This window comes from Carcharodon carcharias, chromosome 15 (assembly GCF_017639515.1).
Source record: "Carcharodon carcharias isolate sCarCar2 chromosome 15, sCarCar2.pri, whole genome shotgun sequence".
Classification (NCBI taxonomy): domain Eukaryota; kingdom Metazoa; phylum Chordata; class Chondrichthyes; order Lamniformes; family Lamnidae; genus Carcharodon; species Carcharodon carcharias.
Window position 1 is genome coordinate 107,572,401 of NC_054481.1, and position 17,989 is coordinate 107,590,389.

At 43.1% G+C, this 17,989-nt stretch overlaps 1 protein-coding gene across 5 annotated transcripts in view; it reads left to right on the forward strand.

Annotated features, from left to right (window-relative positions):
- The window catches only part of c1qtnf12 (C1q and TNF related 12), a 66,318-nt gene extending 60,075 nt beyond the window's left edge, over positions 1 to 6,243 (forward strand). For 4 of the 5 annotated variants that reach the window (XM_041206583.1, XM_041206586.1, XM_041206582.1 and 1 more), the window contains 2 exons: positions 874 to 983; positions 1,635 to 1,656. In XM_041206583.1, coding sequence (XP_041062517.1) covers positions 874 to 983; positions 1,635 to 1,641 — 117 coding nt within the window. In that variant the 3' untranslated portion in view covers positions 1,642 to 1,656. Of the gene's footprint in view, positions 1 to 873; positions 984 to 1,634; positions 1,657 to 5,691 lie in introns of those variants that run through there. The other variant, XM_041206584.1, reaches the window with a different exon arrangement.
- The last annotated feature ends 11,746 nt before the right edge of the window (positions 6,244 to 17,989 follow it).

A 17,989-nucleotide genomic window follows, 5' to 3' on the forward strand; every position in this document is an offset into this window, starting at 1 on the left:
CTGGGTGGAGGCCCCGCCCCTGTTCCTGGCCTGTCAGAAATTCCTGTAAACAGGAGAGAACCAGCGCTGCCAGATTTCCATCACTTTCCACTGGGCTCCCACCAGGATTATGGTGGGAACCTCATGCCCCTCCCCTCCCAACACCCCATGGATTTTCTAGACTAGGTGTTTAAATCTCCAAAAGCACCAGTAAAAATCACAGATTAGCATGTAATGAAAATATAAATTGGACTTATTCACTCAAGTGTATCCAGAATGCTCGTAACACACAATATAACATGGGACCCCATGATTATTCTTTCACTCAAAACGCACAATCCCATGGGAGGTTGGTGTATTGTTATGAGGGATAAAGTGGTGACCAGCCACCCCGCCCCCCCCACCCTCCCCTGCCCCATGTCTGTCAGGTCATAATTTGCATTATATGTTTTGGCTATTATTTTGCCCTGCTGTACTTTACCATCACTAATTACAAACCTACAACAGACAGTGCTAGAAAAGTTCGCATTTGTACAAAAAATACTTAGCCAATCAAATTGCGCAAACTACCTTGGACGAATCTGCTTTTGTCTGCATTTCCCCCCCAACCCCCTCACCCCATTTTATGCTCAAAATAAGGGGTGGGATTTTTAGGCATCATTGAGATTGAGAATGGAAGAATGGAATCAAACAGTGCCTGAAAATACCAGTGCCAGGCAACATGCCAGTTTCCCGTAAATGCTGGAAAAACTCAGCAGGTCTAACAGCATCTGTGTGAGAGAAAAACAGAGAAAGTTTCAAGTCTGTATGACTTGAAACGTTAATTCTGTTTTTCTCTCCACAGATGCTGTTAGGCCTGCTGAGTTTTTCCAGCATTTTCTGTTTTTGTTTCAGATTTCCAGCATCCACAATATTTTGTTTTCATGCCAGTTTCCCGATAGAGTTCTCGGCGCCAGCCATGTTGAGGGAGCGAAGTTCAAGGCCCAGCAAGGCCGTCTACCCAGGTGAGGCAGGCAGCCTATTGGGTGCATTAAGAGTCTAATGGTTGGTAATTTAGGTTAACTAGGATTTTCCAGTGTGCCTCCAGTTTCCTCTTGCGACAGGAGGCAGTACAATTGCTTGCACATGGCATCCAGCAGCAGGCCAGAGGCCCAGCGCTCCAGACAGACCTACAGGCCCACCCTGCCTGCTTGTCTGGGTGCAGGTGCAGCTAAAGGCCGTCTTGTAGAGGGGTTCACTTTGACCTCTTCCACCCTCCCAATTTTTAACAAGTTGCTGAAAGGGCACCACCCTGTTGAAGTGTCCTCTCAGTTACTTACCATTCATTGTAGCCGGCTGCTTCTCTGAAGCTGGAAGGCCTCTGATTGGCACTCCAGCTCCGAGAGGCCACCTGCCGACCTTAACTGGGAACCCGCCTCCAGGCCAATGAAGGGGGGGGCGGGGGGTGAAATCTCAGACTCACTGTTTTCCCCGCCCCGGGAGTGGGTTCTAGTTCTGAAAACAGTCCTGGCTCCTGTTTCGCATCCCAGAACAAAAATTCAGCCCAAGGTTTCTCACGTGTAAAAAAAAAAAAGAAATGAGCTTTGCTTATTAAAAAAAATAGATCTTGCGAAGAGTTGATATCAGAAATATTAATTTGTCTTTTCTCTTTGCAGACGCTAATGGGCAAAGTTGTGTATTTCCAGCAATTTCAGTTCTGATTTATTTTTGGCGATTATAGTTTAACTCTTTTTTTACATAATCGACAAGAATAATGTAATTTAAGTCCACCTTTGAGTCCACCTTTTTACTTCAAGGTCTTTTTCAACCACCTGGGCTTGAAGTTGATATATGACCCCAAAGCTGTCCTCATGAGCTGAAGAGAGTTATACATCCGTGTGCAATATCTTGGAAAAAGCGGCTTGAGCATGGACAGTACACACTATTACCCTGCATGCACCAGTGTGATTCAGTGTACAACTTCAAGCACATCTTTCTTTATGATGTGACAGGTTTACTGAGATGCTTCATTTTCCCAAGTAATTTGAAAACAAGATGGCAGGTGACTTTTTTTGAGTTAGATTTTCACGGCAAAAATTTTCAACCACTTACAATGTTACTGAAGAGAATCGAGCTTTGAGAGAGTCAGGAATGGATGACTCAAGTGATAGAAATTACAACAACCAAGGAGACCATTCGGCCTAGTGAGCCTGCATCGTTGCTATCTCACCAACTGGAGTCCTTCATTTGAATTCAGCTTCCTAGCTCATTGCTGTTATCTGTTTATGTTCATTTTCAAATATGTATTTGTTCGCATTTTAGTTTCTGTTTCAGTAGTGACTTGTGGCAAAACATCCAGCCCTTTGATCACCTTCTCTGTTAAAACAGTGGGGAAGGTCTCGAGGCTCCCTGCCCAACTGAAATGGGGTGATAGCACCCTGCAAATCACAGGGAAGAACTCAGCACCTTGCTCCTCTACCCAGCACCACACCCACCGCTCCCCCACCCCCCACCCCCAATCCCCCCATTGCTGTGTTGCCAAGGCTCTCTGAATAGGCACCCGAAACCAGGGCCCAGCTAATTTAGATATTAAAATTGAGGCCTTATGAGGGCAGTGTGATCCCAAAACCATTTTAGGATTCCATTGGTGGCCCAGCCAAAGAGGAGCCCAAAGTTAAGTACTTTGGATGGGACCGTGTGGAGCTGGAGCGTCCCCCCAAACTTCATAAAAATAACTTGGGCCACTGCTGAGCTGGATCCCCCCTCCCCCCCACCCCTACCCCCAACCTGTCACATTCTACCTTTGTCCAGGCCTAGAGGTTGGTTAGACTACCTGATATTGCAGTGGGCTGGTGCTGATGAGCTGCCCTGGCACACTTGTTCTACTCACAGCCCTGCGTTAATGGGGTCTTGGTTTCCAAGTGTAACTGAGCTCCCATTGCCACTGTTGGGTATTCTGCCAGCTGCCTGCTTGAAAACAGCACTGAGGAGCAAAGCTACCTCATTTTGTTTATCTTCCGTCTTTGCCATGTTCTTGTGTTTCCAATTCAACAATCTTTCACTACTCCCTCTCTCAAAAACTGTCAGAATTTTGAAAACCTTAATTTGATCCCCCATAAATGTCTTTGTTCTAGCATTGGCTAATGTACACAACTGTCCAGTTGAAGTTTCAAGTCTTTTCCTCAGTAGGTAAATGGAAAATACATGAGTAAAACTCAACTATGAGCCTGGAAATGATGAATACTGTTGTTAAAGTTTGGGGTACTGGGTACAGTTTGGCCTTCTTACTTAATAAAGGATATTATTGCATTAGGAGCAGTTTGGAGAAAGTTCACTGATTCCTGGATGGAAAGGGTAATCTTATGAGGAGAGGTTGAGTAGGTTGGGCCTACCCATTGGAGTTTCGAAGAATGAGAGGAGTCATATTGAAATATATAAGGCCCTAAGGGGACTACACAGGGTGGATGCTGAGAGGATGTTTCCCATTGTGGGGGAGTCTAGAACTGGGAGCCTCGGACCGGGATTTTCCGGCCCTGTCGCTAGCGGGACCCCAGCCAGAAGACTATTGACTTGCAGCGGGACCGGAAACTCCCGGTGTCAGGCGTGCGCAGAAAATCACGCCCTCAGTTTATAAATTAGGAGTCTCCCATTTAAGAGGGAGATGAAGAGAAATCTTTTTTTCTCATCAGAAGGGGGTCGTTAGTCTGTGGAATTCTCTTCCCAAGAGAGTAGTGGAGGCTGGGCCATTGAGTACATTCAAGGCTGAATTAGGAGGATTTTTGATCGACGAGGCAGTCGAGGGCTATGGGGGGGGCAGACAGGCAAATGGAGCTAAGGCCACAGTCAGATCGGCCGTGATCTTATCGAACGGCGGAGCAGGCTGGACGGGCCAAATGGCCTCCAGTTGCTCCTCATTCTTGCGTTCTGTATTGGGGGAGGGTGCACGTCATTTAGCGAGTGCTGTACTTTTTTATGTTGCATTTTTTATCCAACTATAAAACTATTGCTAGCCTCAAGTGGTTGGTCAGTGTGATGGTGTTGAATCCATAAGGAGCATGTTAGTGTTACCACATTGAGTATAATCGGGAATTACTGGAACAGTGCTTAAGAATCTGAGGTTAGGCTGGAAGTCCACGCCAGTGATATGCCATCTGGGAAATAAAGGCGTCCAGAACGAATTTACTATTGGCGTGCCAGTGGCTGTCCAAGTCACCATGACCCTGAATTTCTATGCCTTCAAGTTGTTTCTGGCAAGCACTAGAGACATTTGCAGTGTGAGCCAATTTTCCACGCAGGCTGGTGACTGATGCCTTATTCTGCAATGTGATTTATTTTTCAATGCACCAAGCACCATTAAGAAAAGTCTACTGGCTTTACAAGAGCTCAGGAATTCACTGATGACAGGCAATCTCTGATGCCCAATATGAAATGTTGAGGGCTTTCAGTACGTCAATGTACAGGAACTTTGAGAACATTGATACAGAAATAGAACCTAAAACGTCTGGGAACTTTATGACCAATGTCTTCAAGGCAGTTGTTTGTGCCATCACTATCTTAAAGAGGAAGAAAATGGATTGTTCTGAGGCCAAGGGCAGAATCCTCCTGGGTGGGTGGGTGGGGGGTGGAGGGGGGTGGTGGGGGGGCAGGGGGGCAGAGAGGCTTCAAAGGTGGGACAGGGAGGAAGTTCTGAGAAATATGTCATTGGATCAGTGGCCCTGATGCCTTCCCACTTCTAGGTGATCTTCCTGGGGGTGGGCCAGCACTGGCAGAGGCTGCCCATCTCCCAACGGTGGGTCCCCAATCTGCTTAATTAAATGTCCATTTGTGGATTGATTGGGGATGTCACTGGGATATTCCCAGCAGCAAATGGGCCCCCTACTGAGGGGCAATTCTGAAGGTGGTTTGCTGGCAGTTGGCTGGGAAGGCTCACATGGCTCACATGGTCCTAACCTAGCCCACTGCCCCCACTCGACCACCATAGCTGCAGCCATAAGTGAGCTGTGGCCGCCAGCCATTCTGTGGAGAGGTTTCCCCTCCACAGCGGTGACCTGGCAGCTATGGCCACCATTTATTTAATTAAAGTTAATACTTCTTCACAGGGCACTTCAACATGGAGGCACCCTCGTGGTCCCCATCCTACAGCAGTGGTGCCTCTGCCATAGTGCTGCCATCCTTCCAAGGAAGAGGGCATGCAGCCTGAAGGACCTGCCCTCCATCCTTAATTGGATGGCAGACCGGAGGTCCCCTTTGAATTGGCAGCCTCCGGGGAGATCTCCCAAGTGTATACTCTGACAGCAAGTGTGGGATCAGGACCTGGAAGTGGTTCTGACTCACACCCATATCCTTAGAGCAGAAGGCTCCGCCCTAAGTGCCATATTCAACCAGGGCTCATTGCCCCTTTGTGCCAATCACCAACAGAAGTTGTGTGCAGGTTATGCAACTGCCAGGATAATTATTGAATGTACAGTCGAGGTTTTTAAGCATTAACTCGGGACCTGGATTGCCTCCATGGTTGGAAATGTGCCATGATTGCACTGCCGTCTGCGGTCTAATACCATTCAATTTCTCTCAGTTAACTTCATTTGGATTGAAAATTTCCCTTAACTAAGGTTTGCATTATTTAATTTGTGATTCAAATATTAATGGTTTATTTATTCATAGAGATTGCTTCTACTTGCAGCTGACAGAAACTATACCATAGTTCAGCTTAATGTATTTTTCTGTGTTTTTCAGGCTGGGCAATATACCTCCATATTCGTGGACAACAGTGCTGGGGCACCAATATCCATCCAGAGTGGATCAGATTTTATGGGGATACTTGTTGGTGTATAGCAAGTCGCATCCTGTTAAGAAGAAACTAACTTTAATGTCAACTGTAACGTTATTAGAATCTCAATCCTTTTTTAAAAAAAACAAATCAGAGATGGAATTATTGGTATAACTGTTGATGTGAAGAAAAACTGGTGGGATTTTACCTTCAACAGCTGCTGCCTTTGTACCCTGCCCATCTAATCTTTCCATCAGCTTTAAGAAACCCATATTTCGTTAGAACTTTTACTTCACAAACATGCGAAATGCCACCCTCAGTGGCAAGTTTTCATCTGCAACACTGGACTGCAATATGCTAAAGTGATCATACCTAACTTTCATTCAGACATGACAGTAGAAGGGCTAAGCAAGAGATGCACATTCAAGCTCTTATTGCCTTGCTAACGGTGTTAAAAAAGCTCCTCATGACAACAAAAATATTAATTTTATTGATTAAATACAATTTTAATATTGGAATGTTGATTCTGCATTATTGAATGCTCAGTGATATAGTATCTTGTGGCTTTATTTTAATTCATCACTGCCGAGCAATTTTGAGATGTTTCAGTGGACACTAGGTCGCTGGTATAGCCTTTGGATTCATTACCACGGCTAAGAATGGTATGAGAACTCTAAACAGAAGGAAAGCTGCACCTGGGAATGGAGGAGAGAAACCGGATATTACACACAGGAACTTGAACAAAAAGTCCACTGCACATTGGAAACAAATTGTGGTTTGCAAAGCAAATGTCTAGATTAAATAGGACTTGAGTAATGAGAGATATTGATATTTGAAATTAGCTGCGAGGCATGCAACCATGCATAAAGAGCTGAGGGAACACAAGGGGTAAATTCCTGGATTTGGAAGTGGAGTTGCAAACACATTTTATTCTTGACATTTCCCTCCGAAATTTAGATTTGTGACACTTTGGTGTAATTTCAAACATTTTTGAAGTAAGATTTCGATATATTACATGTAGTTATCCATATATATCTGATTTGAAATCATGTGCATTGTGTGTACCCCATTGAAATGTCGCTATGTAAACAATTGCGATGGGAGCGCCATTGTGACATGAACCTAGAACTGTTACCTGTAATGCCACTCGATGGTACTCAAGTGGGAGCTCCATTGTTAAAAGTTACCACTCTATTACATATAACACTATTAGGTGACACTATATTATCTTTGCCCCACAAGTCACTCAGAAAGTTTTCTGAAAAGAACGACCATGTTTTTCTAGCTGAGATTATTAATGTTCACAACAAGGTATCAAACAAAATTGTGAAAAATTGGAAAATGGCATAATTCACTATAATAATTCCCCACTGAGTTGTCTTTTTAATACCTTCATTCAAGCTTTTTGCTACTTCAAGACCTCAACAGCTGGTTAATTTTACCTCACATTTTGATAGGTGTTTAGGTTTGTGTGGAACATAAACCACTGGCATATAGACCAGTTAGGTCGAACAACCTATTTCTGTGCTGTAAGTTCTAATCCTGAACACGTATACCTTGCAGTTTCCTAGCATGTATTCCTGGACATAAACAGGAGTTGAAAGAAAGAAAAGATATAGTCCCCTCACCATATTTAAGCGTGTCTGTGCTTAGAAAGCAACAATTGAATTCTCAAAGCTTTAATTTCAAGCAAGTGATGATTTTTATATAAATTTTTTTGTTGATTCATGGGATGTGGGCGTCGCTGGCTAAGCCAACATTTATTGCCCATCCCTAATTGCCCTTGTGAAGGTGATGATAAGCTGCCTTCTTGAACCGCTGCAGTCTATGTGGTGTAGGTACACCCACAGTGCTGTTAGGAAGGGAGTTCCAGGATTTTGACCCAGCGACAGTGAAGGAATGAAACAGTGAATGGATTAACAATTGCTATAAGTAGTATGCCCCAGATGTTTCATTTAGAAATAATGTTACTGCTGCCACTTCCCTCTACAGTAAATTGTCATTAGCTTCTCTGCAACTGTTTCTTGCTTTGGAAATGACTGTCAGCTGCCCAGTCAATGAATTAGAGGGAGGCGTAGAGTAATCTATTGTTTCAATCTCATACAGAAACCTCATAACTATAAAGCAGCATGTCCTCTGACTCAGTGTGAGAATTGCCCCATAGCATTTACTAAATAATATGTTAGAAGTTTGTCGAGTGCACTGCCTCTTATTGTCACACTTACTGAGCCACAACCTTGTCACGGGGAGCCCAGTGGGAATGGCGACTGGAGAGTAAAATCGGGCAGGGCGTAGAAAGGGCATCTGACCCAAATCTGTCCCATTACTTTGATTATATTATGTCAAAATCGGGGCTTCACATTCAACCTCAGTACTTCTACACACTTTGATTTGCTGCATTATCTCGTGTGACCGCTCAGCTCCATTCTGTCTCCCGTTAGCGCACTAATTAAGTCTGGCTCTGAACATTTAAATTCTTTCCTCATCCATTCAATGGCCTGTCTGCAAGTTCCGGATCAGGCACTGTGTTTAAAACATCTTTCCTCAGTTGAGCTGATCCGTGCCCATAAGGATTTCCAGCAGCCTGCTGGGGTAAATGGTTCAATTTATTTTCTTTAACCGAGCTGGCCTTGCCCCCCCCTAGGCCTCCAGCAATAGACTGGAAGCAACATTAGCAATTTTTTTCCAAGATGGCTCTGCCATCAGGTTTTCAGCATAGGCCAAGAGTAGTATGTTACGGTGCACTAACATCCCATAAGCAAGTTTAGTATTGGTCCAAAGCAGAGATCTTGCAGAGCGTAGATTAGACATGAAGTGAATCTGAAGTGATGCAGATTAAGACTCATTCCTCCAGTGTATGTCACTCTACTCTGTCACAGTGTCAGGTTAGGCTCTGATGCCATATTCAAATTGCATTTAGGTGGTAGCACAGCATTGATGTGAAAGGAAAACAGCTTCACCCAAATGCTCCGGTGACATTGGGAGTAGAACGACTTTGTGCTGATGTTACAGTTATAAATGCAACTTAAATTTCATCGTCAGCTTTGTGCTGGCCTTGCCCCCAAGCACAGTGGCTCCAATTTTATCTTCAGTCACCAGACAGCCTGCCTGCAAATTCCCAGTTAGAAACAGAGGTTCCGTTTTCTTTCCTCTGGACAGGAGCTGGCCTTGTGCCCAGGGTCCCAACCACGAGTGAGCCAAGCTGGGAACAGCATTTAAAATTTGTTCTGCTATGAGCCAGCCTTGCCCCACGTCTCCGTCTGTACAGAGTGTGAAGGCCGTTGAACACATTTTTTGTTTTTCTGGATTTGTAACGGAATTACAAGCATTCATTGTCTGAGGTGTTATTGAGGCAGGGACTGGAAAGGGAAATCTTGTTCTCCTGTTTGTGTTTTAAGTCTTTCTCTTCAGTTTTTAAGCCCATCTCTGTTGTTTGCATTTTTAGGTCCTGTTCTAATTGTTTTTAAGTCTTTCTCTGTTAGTTCTAAGTCTCTTTCTGTTTGCTTCTAAATTCTCTTTGTTCTTAAGTTCTCTTCTCTGTTTGTTCCTAAGTCTCTCTCTGCTTGTGCTTAATTCCCACCTCGGTTGTTTGTGTTCTGTTCTGGCTTTCAGCTCTCTCAAATTCCACCCCTCCCTACCTGCTAATGCGTCCATATCAAGGAGCCCCATTTACCCACCCTGCATAGTATTCTAATGCCCCCTCCCTGCAGTCCCCTCTCCCAAAACCCCCTCATTTCTAAAACTACCTCCAATATGTAAAGATTCTGTAACCACACTCCACTTCTTCCAATTGCAGCATCAACCTCCCACAACTACCACACAATCACACACTACTCCCACATCCTGTTTCTTTCAAAGTGTTTTTGGAAAAAAAAGGACACGCTCGAGATTCTTACAGGATGAGGGAACAGTGTCTGTTGATCCACTAATTGCACACTGTGAAATTCTGCAACCAACACAGAAAGCTCTTAACTTTTGTGAGGTAAAAATAGACTGTTGTAACCCAGGGTTTTGAGACAGGCTGAGGCCTCGAAGCTCAAAACTTTAATCAAAGTATTATGAGACACAAAAGACAATGCAGTGGTTAATTTTAATCATAGGATACAGGTTTTTAAAACTTGCTTTAAAACCTTATTTTGGACATTATAAATCTCAGTTACTTGTGAAAACGTAGAAAAGCATTTTGGGTGATGTTGCGCCGAGAGAGTTACGGGCAACCGTTCTCACTGAGGGACACAGTTATCCATGTTTACATATTGAACAGAAGATTAGGTTGTGAACAGGTTGACTATGTACAGTATACTGCCCCTTTTTTGAAGATAGGCATTCTATCCTATTATATAATACTTACATTTTATTTATATCATTGGCCTGCAGGCTGTGTTCCTAGTTGTTGGGGTGGCATCTAACAGTGGCCCTGCTAAATCTGAGTGTCAGCAGCAGGGCACCTTTTGCAGCAGTGGCTCTGCTGTTAAGGGTGTACCTGGCCACTGCCTGGTTTATGCTGCTTTGGATTTCCAACACCTTCCCACTATGTTTGGGTGCAAAGGTCGCAAAGGTAATACCCCCCCCCCCCCCCCCCCACCCCAGCCAGACCTTGTCCAGCTCCCCCTCACCCTCTGTGTAAGGGGACCCAAAAGTGGACCTGTCCTTGAGAGTTCAGAGCACTTCTCATGAGCTGTTAAACCAAGTCCCTGACTGTTCACTCAGGTGGAGGTAAAGGATCCTATGACACGATTTCAAAGGAAAGCCTGAGTTTTCTCCCTGTCATCCTGGCCAATATTTATTCTTTAACCAACATCACTAAGACAGATTATCAGGTTATTATTGGGTTGCTGTTTGTGGGAGCTTGTTGTGCACAAATTGGCTGCTCTGCTTCTGACATTACAATGACTCTACATTTTAAAAGTTCTTAATTGACTGCTTGGGACACTCTGAGATCATGAAAGGTGCTAAAAATGCACTTTTTTATTTAAACGCAAGTTCTTTATGTTCACCTAGACCCCACGTCTGGTGAGCAACCCCCCCCCCACCCAAAGCCGTTCTGGCAGCCAGTACAACTCACCTCTCTGCAGTGTCAGGCGTTAGGCCGCATCTCTTCTGAGCCAGCAAAGTAGGAACTCCCAGAAAAGCAAATCCTCAACGCCCAGTTTTATTCCCTTGACATCATTGGTATTTAAGGTCTGGGTTGAGGCTCATTTTTTACAAGGAGTACTCCTGGAGCCAGAAACTGGCATAATAGGGTTCCTGCTGGAGGAAATTTTGAGTAATTATTTATGGTTAATTAGCAAACCTATGACAATTTATGATGGAGAGGAGCAGAATTGGTTAGGGAGCAGGAATTTCTCTGTGCACAGGCTGATGAGCTGGGACAGGCACTACAGCAAATGGGCATAATTACTGCATGACAAGTTTACATAAGCATTTTCCATTGTAATTGTTGACATTGAAGTTTATAATGGACGTGCATACAGACATAAGATTAGTAATGTATTATAAATAGATATATTTATTCCACACATATATATATATATGCACTATACAAACATATATAAATTCATTTGAATATACTTTTATATATTTCACAATTTTTAAATTTCCATTTGCTTTATTCATGATCTTCTGTAATTGTACAAAACTTTCCAATTACACTGTTTGTCCTATTTTTTACTTGCATACTTATAGTTCTGAATAACTTCTCACAATTAGTTCTTAAACAGTTCAATTATGTCCAACAGCCTAAATACAGTATATCACCACAATAATTCTCTATTTCACCATAAAATTGTCAACGTGGTTCCATTGAAAAATTCTATGTAAACATTCCTACACAAATGTCATGATAAAATGTCCACACTGAACTGGTACACTTTCATATAACCATTCCCTTTGATTCCAATAGGTGGCACTATAGCTGGAATTCCAATGGTCACATTGGGGTGAAATTAGCCTCTGTGATCAACCCGAACAGGCTCATTCACTCCAGTGGAATAGGAAATTACGGGTGATGTAAAATGGGGGCTGATTCATGTGAGCCCGTTTCGCGTGACTGGCATATATTAATTTCACCCCCTCGATCTTTGACACCTTTCTAGTCAGTCAAGCTTTTTAGCACATAGTTGCAGGCTCAAGCCATTAGGTGGCACTTGCTTTAAATCACTCAAATTTATCCTGAAAATATTGTCGACTAAAATTTTTTTTCTCTGTAACTGAAATTTCCAATGTCCAAAATAAGAGGTTAAATAACAAAAGGCTTTAATTCCAAAAATACCTATTTCACAATAATGCGATTAAATGTATCAATTTAAGTGTATTCTGTGTTGCTTAATGTCTCATTAAAGTTGAGGCCTCAACCTCTATCAAAAGCCTGGGCTTCGACTTCATATTATTGCCCAGAACTCTGACACTGTTAGCTGAATTAAAATTGTGCAATTTGAGTGTGTGGAGGGTACCAATGTCACAGGATGTATCATTACCATTCAGTAGCTCATTTGCTGGAATATTTTTCTATGGCTTCCAGCAGTTGTTACTTAGGTCTTTTCCAAACTGAAGAAATGGTATAATTTATATTGAGTGGGGATACGGGAGATCAGTGCTAGGTTGAACTGAAAGAGGAAAGACCTGAGGGGTATTGAACAGGCAAAGTATCTCTGGACACTGGGTCTAGAGGGTCCAGCATTCCCACCTTGTCAGGCCACCAAGAGTCTGCAGACAGGTCCCCTAGGTGTGCAGAACACTCCCAGGAACATGCTTTGTGCACAGGGTGAGCCCCATTCATGTTTCAGCAATAATGGTAGAGCAATCTGCCAGAGAACCACTGCTGAGAGGGCAATCTCAACCTTTCTGTGTAGGGTACTGCAAAGTTAAAATCTCTGTGAACCGGTGGAGTAGGTGATTGGAGGAGTTGGATGGAGAAGTGAGTGATGAGGTGACTTTTGAGCTGGTTGATCTGTCAAAAAGTTCAATGTCAGTGAGGTCTCCTATAGTTTTGGCTTAATAAATAGGTCAGCCGTAAAATATATATTTCAGATGAACCAGAATGCATTACTTCTGATATCAAAATTTGTGGGGAGCTTGCTTGCCAGGTCCAGCCACCACATGAGGAAGGGGACAATGATAATGTTTGTTGAGAATGTGGACAATTTGAAATTGCCTGACTGGTATGATCCAGGAGATTGGAGTTAAAATCTTGATTTGTCAATCAGCAATTTTAAAACCAATTCCTCTCCCCATCTCCGCAACAGTAATTGATTATCTGCTGAAATTGGGACAAAGAATATTTAAAACATGCAGGAAATGATTAATTTGGAATGGTAAATTAAATTGAGAAATTGATTATCTTTCCAATCTAAATGAAATATCTGTGTAAATTGTAAGCTTCAAAACAACCAAAAATATACAAAGGGTCAAAAAATAAATATGTTCTGAGGAACCAAATCCCCTCAACCCCCACAGCAAATTAAGCCTTGTGCCTTCAATGGCAGTATTTTTAGCAGTGTTTCAACAAAAGATGAAGGTAGATGTCAGTCATCAGTTAATTGGTACATCCTCCATGGCAACACCTCTACCAATCAGAGTGCACTTGCCAACCAATCAGCACTCTCTTCTCAAGCAGTATAAATTGTTGTTCCCTTTACATATGGTATTCTTGCGAATTGCCCTGATGAGTACCAGACGAAAAGCTTCAACAACATATGTCTTTTTCTCAGCAATGCTCAAGGTAGACCTTACAAAATCCATGCTCGTCAGGATGTACTTCCTGGTCTGGGAGTGTTTACCATGGAGGCAGAGGTCAAGGTGTTACAGTGGATTTTCCCTCAATGTAAATGCCTCTAATATCAGCATTATATTTGTATGGTTTGGGAGATATCTGTTTCTTTCACAACAAAGCAAATCCACAAAGCACAATTTTGAAACAAAAAGCCAGCAATTTGTCTCCAAGAATATGGGGAGGTGGAGCTAGAAGTGAAGGGGGAAACCAGCATGCCTGTCTTGAGATTGATGGTTGACAACAACAGTCAAATTTGCATCCACTTGAACCTCTGGGCAGGTTCCAAATGTTCTTCTGGAGATTGGAAGGTGAAATATGAAAACCCAGTAATTCATTAATGTCCTTTGGGGAGGAATTGCCTGAGAAGGCTGAAGGGAGATTTTCCAATTCCTTTTTTCTCTTATTGGTCCTGGGATTTTTTTTCTCTGTTTATTTTCCTCTGTCAGGCGATTATATGGCTGTGGTGGGGGTGAGGGAGGAAGGGTATGGTATTGGGGGGGGTTAGTGTGTAGTCATGATGCTCCAGCCACCATGAGCTGAGGGACAGGTTTGATGTACAATCTGGCTGGTATTTTCCTATCTGTCAATGTTGTATGTTCATTTGACACCGGTGTCCTTACCCCATCTGGCCTATATGTGACTCCAGGCCCACACCAGTATAGTTGACTCTTGATTACCCTCTGAAGTGACTGAGCAAACCACAGTTTGTATAAAACCACTAGTATTTCTAAAAGTTGAACAATCTTCTCAGAGCAACCTATAACGGCCTATAAATACTAATCCCAAGAATGAATAAAAATAATTGAAAGGCTTTGGCTGAGCTCTGGTTGCAATTCTTTCTAGGGGGTAAAACAATGCATGACATATGAGTCAATCGTATCACTGAAGTCTTTAGTCAAATGCATTATAATCTTTAAGAAGCTCCCTCTGTGTTTAAATCCCTTCATGTCCTCACTCCTCATATCTCTGTAACATCCTCCAGCCTGTCAACCCCTTCCTTTAGCTCTGGTCTCTTTGCATACCCACCTCCCATCTCCCCAGCATTGGCAGCCATACCTCCAACCATCGAGACGCTATTCTCTGGGATTCCCACCCTACACCTTTCCAAATCTCCACCTCCATTTTGGCCTTTGAGACCCTCTTTAAAACTTATCTCCCTACCCAAGGCTTCTGGGCATTCATCCTATATCTTCCTCTTTAGCTTGACGTCCATTTTCTATTAATATGCTTCAATCTGTGAAGCACATTGGAAGGTTTTTCTATGCTTAAAGGTACCAAATAAATGCAAGTTGTTGTTTCTGTTGCATTGGTTTAGGGATAGTGTCCCCTAACGGCTTCTGAATCATGTAGGATGTCTCTTCAGCCTAGTGAGTGAGGAGACCAAATGCCATGTTAAGATTCAAGACCCAGTCAACCTGCAATCTTCGTTAAGATGCACTGACAACTAACCAGGTGCAAGTGGATCTTTTGGAAGGAGTAGGATTTGGAATCTCTATTTTCCACACTTGGCTGAGCTCCCGATGCTATGAATACTTTGGCTTGCACCTTGTCAGTTTCAGCCTCAAGGAGCGGGTGGATCCTAACTGAGATTTGATCAGAAAGCATCAGGTGGCATTTGCTTTCAACTGACATAGGCGCTCAGAGAGGCTTGCCAGACCTCACGTCGTAGTAGCTCATCGCAGTTACATCAGAACAATCAGTACACACAGCACTTCTGTAGAAGCAGAATAGCTTCTACATAGATGAGAATAATTTTTAAACTAGAGGAGAGATTTAACCTTCCTGCTGGAAACCATGTGACAGGCAGTTACAATCACCTGGGATCTCACCTTTCGATGAACCCTGCAACTCCCATTGGCATCTATTTTTACCTGTTCTTCAGGACAGGCAGGAAGGACACCGACCAGAAACCAATGGGACTCCCAATACACAGATCAGGCTCCCGTGGCACAACTGCCATTTTAACCCAAGGGCTTGAGCAGGGAAGCAATTGTGGCTTCCCCTCCTGGTTAACCTCATGGGAATTGGATCCGGGGGCCAGGAAAGACCAATCCAGGTGAGTCTTTTTACTTTAATCACTCTCCCACTCCAAACACAACCCTGTTTACCATCTCCTTGAACCACCATCCATGTTATAGCCAAATCCCGCCTTCTCCAAGATCCAACAGATCTTTGTGTGCCTAGGGATGGATTATAACTACAGCATTGCCAAAGTCACCCACAAAACAAAATAAAGCTCTGCAGGAATTTCTGTGGGCGTTTTCTTGATGTTCTGTCATCACTCCAGCAAGGGATCAGTGGAACCTCCAGAGAACTGGCGTGAATGCGGCTAAAAACTGCCATTTCACGGTGATCAAATGTCATGGAAGGAGGCCATTCAGCCCATCATGCCAGTGCTGGCGGTTCAGAGGTTTCTTCAGGCTATTTTGCCAATTTGTGGCTGCAATGACAGTGGACAACTGGGAGGACCCACCATGGAAATTCTTATCCATTGGCTCTTCACAGTTTGTAATTTGTTGAAAAAGCTTTGCCTCCTGGTGCTATTGTCATTTCCTAACTGGCTCCTATCTGCAGCCCATAGTGCACTTAGGATTCCAATGTCCTTGTCCGATCCATTGTATTGAAGAACTTTCTAACAGTTCTACCTGCAGACTGAAAACAACAAAAACATGATAAACCAGAGGGAATAAATTGCCCCAGAAGCTTTGAAAAGCCCATAGAGAACAACTTCCAGGCTCTAAATAATATTTTTATAATAAGCAGATACGAGACAGAATGGAACTCGTGCTGTCACATAAAAACATTTAGTAACATGATACAGTCGAGGCCTTTCACACAACGTTGATACCAGACAGGACTAAGCCTGTTTTAGGAGGTGTAAAGCTATGCAAAGACATCAATCTTTTATTGCTGGCTGAATATTAATGAAGCGTCAGAGGCTTAACTCCCCAGAATCAAGTTGAAACATGAAATTAAATCCAAATGTTGGATTTGACATGGCATTGTTACTTTAGTTAATTTGAAGCATTGCATTAAGTAACATTGAGACAAGAATTTTTCTCATATTGTGGTCAGATAGCATCAGAGCTGAGTACATAATATCCAATTTCACTAGATAGCACCAGACCTCACTGGACAGCACCAGAGCTGGTTAGATAGTAGGTTAGGTTAGGCTGGTTAGGTTGGTTTTATCATAGGTAATACTAGACCTAGCTAAGTAGCATCAGACCCTTAGGTCTCACAAGACCTTTTTGGATAGCTCTAGACCAGGTTACAATGTTACCAGAGCTCAGTGGGCAGTGCTGGACCTTGTTATGCAGTACTGGACGTGGCTAAATAGCATCAGACCTGGTTAGATAGTACTAGGCCTTGGAAGGGGGTACTGACCTCATTAGATAGTGACCAGACCAGGTTAGATCATACCAAAATTGCTCTTTGGTATGTTGAATGCCAATGACTGAGCTACTCACCTAAATTTGTAACAAAATCAAAAATTACTGGAAAAACTCAACAGATCTGACAGCATCTGTGGAGAGAAAGACAGAATTAACGTTTTGAGTCCGTATGACTCTTCTTCAGAACTAAATCTGTTCTTTTTTTGGAAGGTCCTTGTGCTTAATGAGGTGTTAACATTCCAAGTGCCAGTAGCAGATGTTACTGGCGCTAAATTTTCCCGTCCAAGATTGGCCTAGTCTAATCTGGCAGACTTTTCATCTGGAAAATTTAAACAAAAGGGGCATTAAGAAGGTGAGGCAGCAAAAATAGCTGAGTAAAGGATTTCAAATTTTAAAGAAATAGCCAAAGGCTTAGACTATCTGGAATGGAGTTGGACAGATAATAAATGCATCAGGGCCAGAACCAAAGCATTCAATTCAAAAAGTGAGAAGGTCATGATGGCAGACAGCCATTCCTTTGGCAACTGTTGTATTCCCACTGCCCCTACCACCACCCTCTCCGGGCGCAACACTCTTCCTGGGATCCGGCCTGTGGCAGTGACGTGCCAAGATAGGCTGGTTTCCTGAACTCTGAAGTACAGACAAGTCTGGGTTATTGCAAATGGAGCACATTCAAATGTGCATTGCTTGCCTGGATGCCCTGGCTTCAGGGATGGAGGAGTTGTCAGGGGAGGTGTGGGGGAGAGAACAAGAACATTGGCCCTCCTGTGCTTCTGTTTTGTTTAGCCCCCTCCCTTTAAATTTAACAGAATTATGAATTATTTAAAAGTATTGGAAGTTATTTAACAGCCCATGATTATGGAGAAGCTAGCTAAGCTTAATCATCACTGTTAGAATATATGCTGGGTTAGTGCTTTAATTTGCTGTCCTATTATTGATGAACAATTTTCATTTTGCAGTTAATGCCTCTGTTAAAATTCAATGTGGCACTATTTTATTGCCTTCTGAATCATGTGGAGTGATTGATTAAAGTAGCTAAAATCGACTGATTTTAATATCAACAGCCTAATTCTTGGGTATGCTACACATTCACAGGCA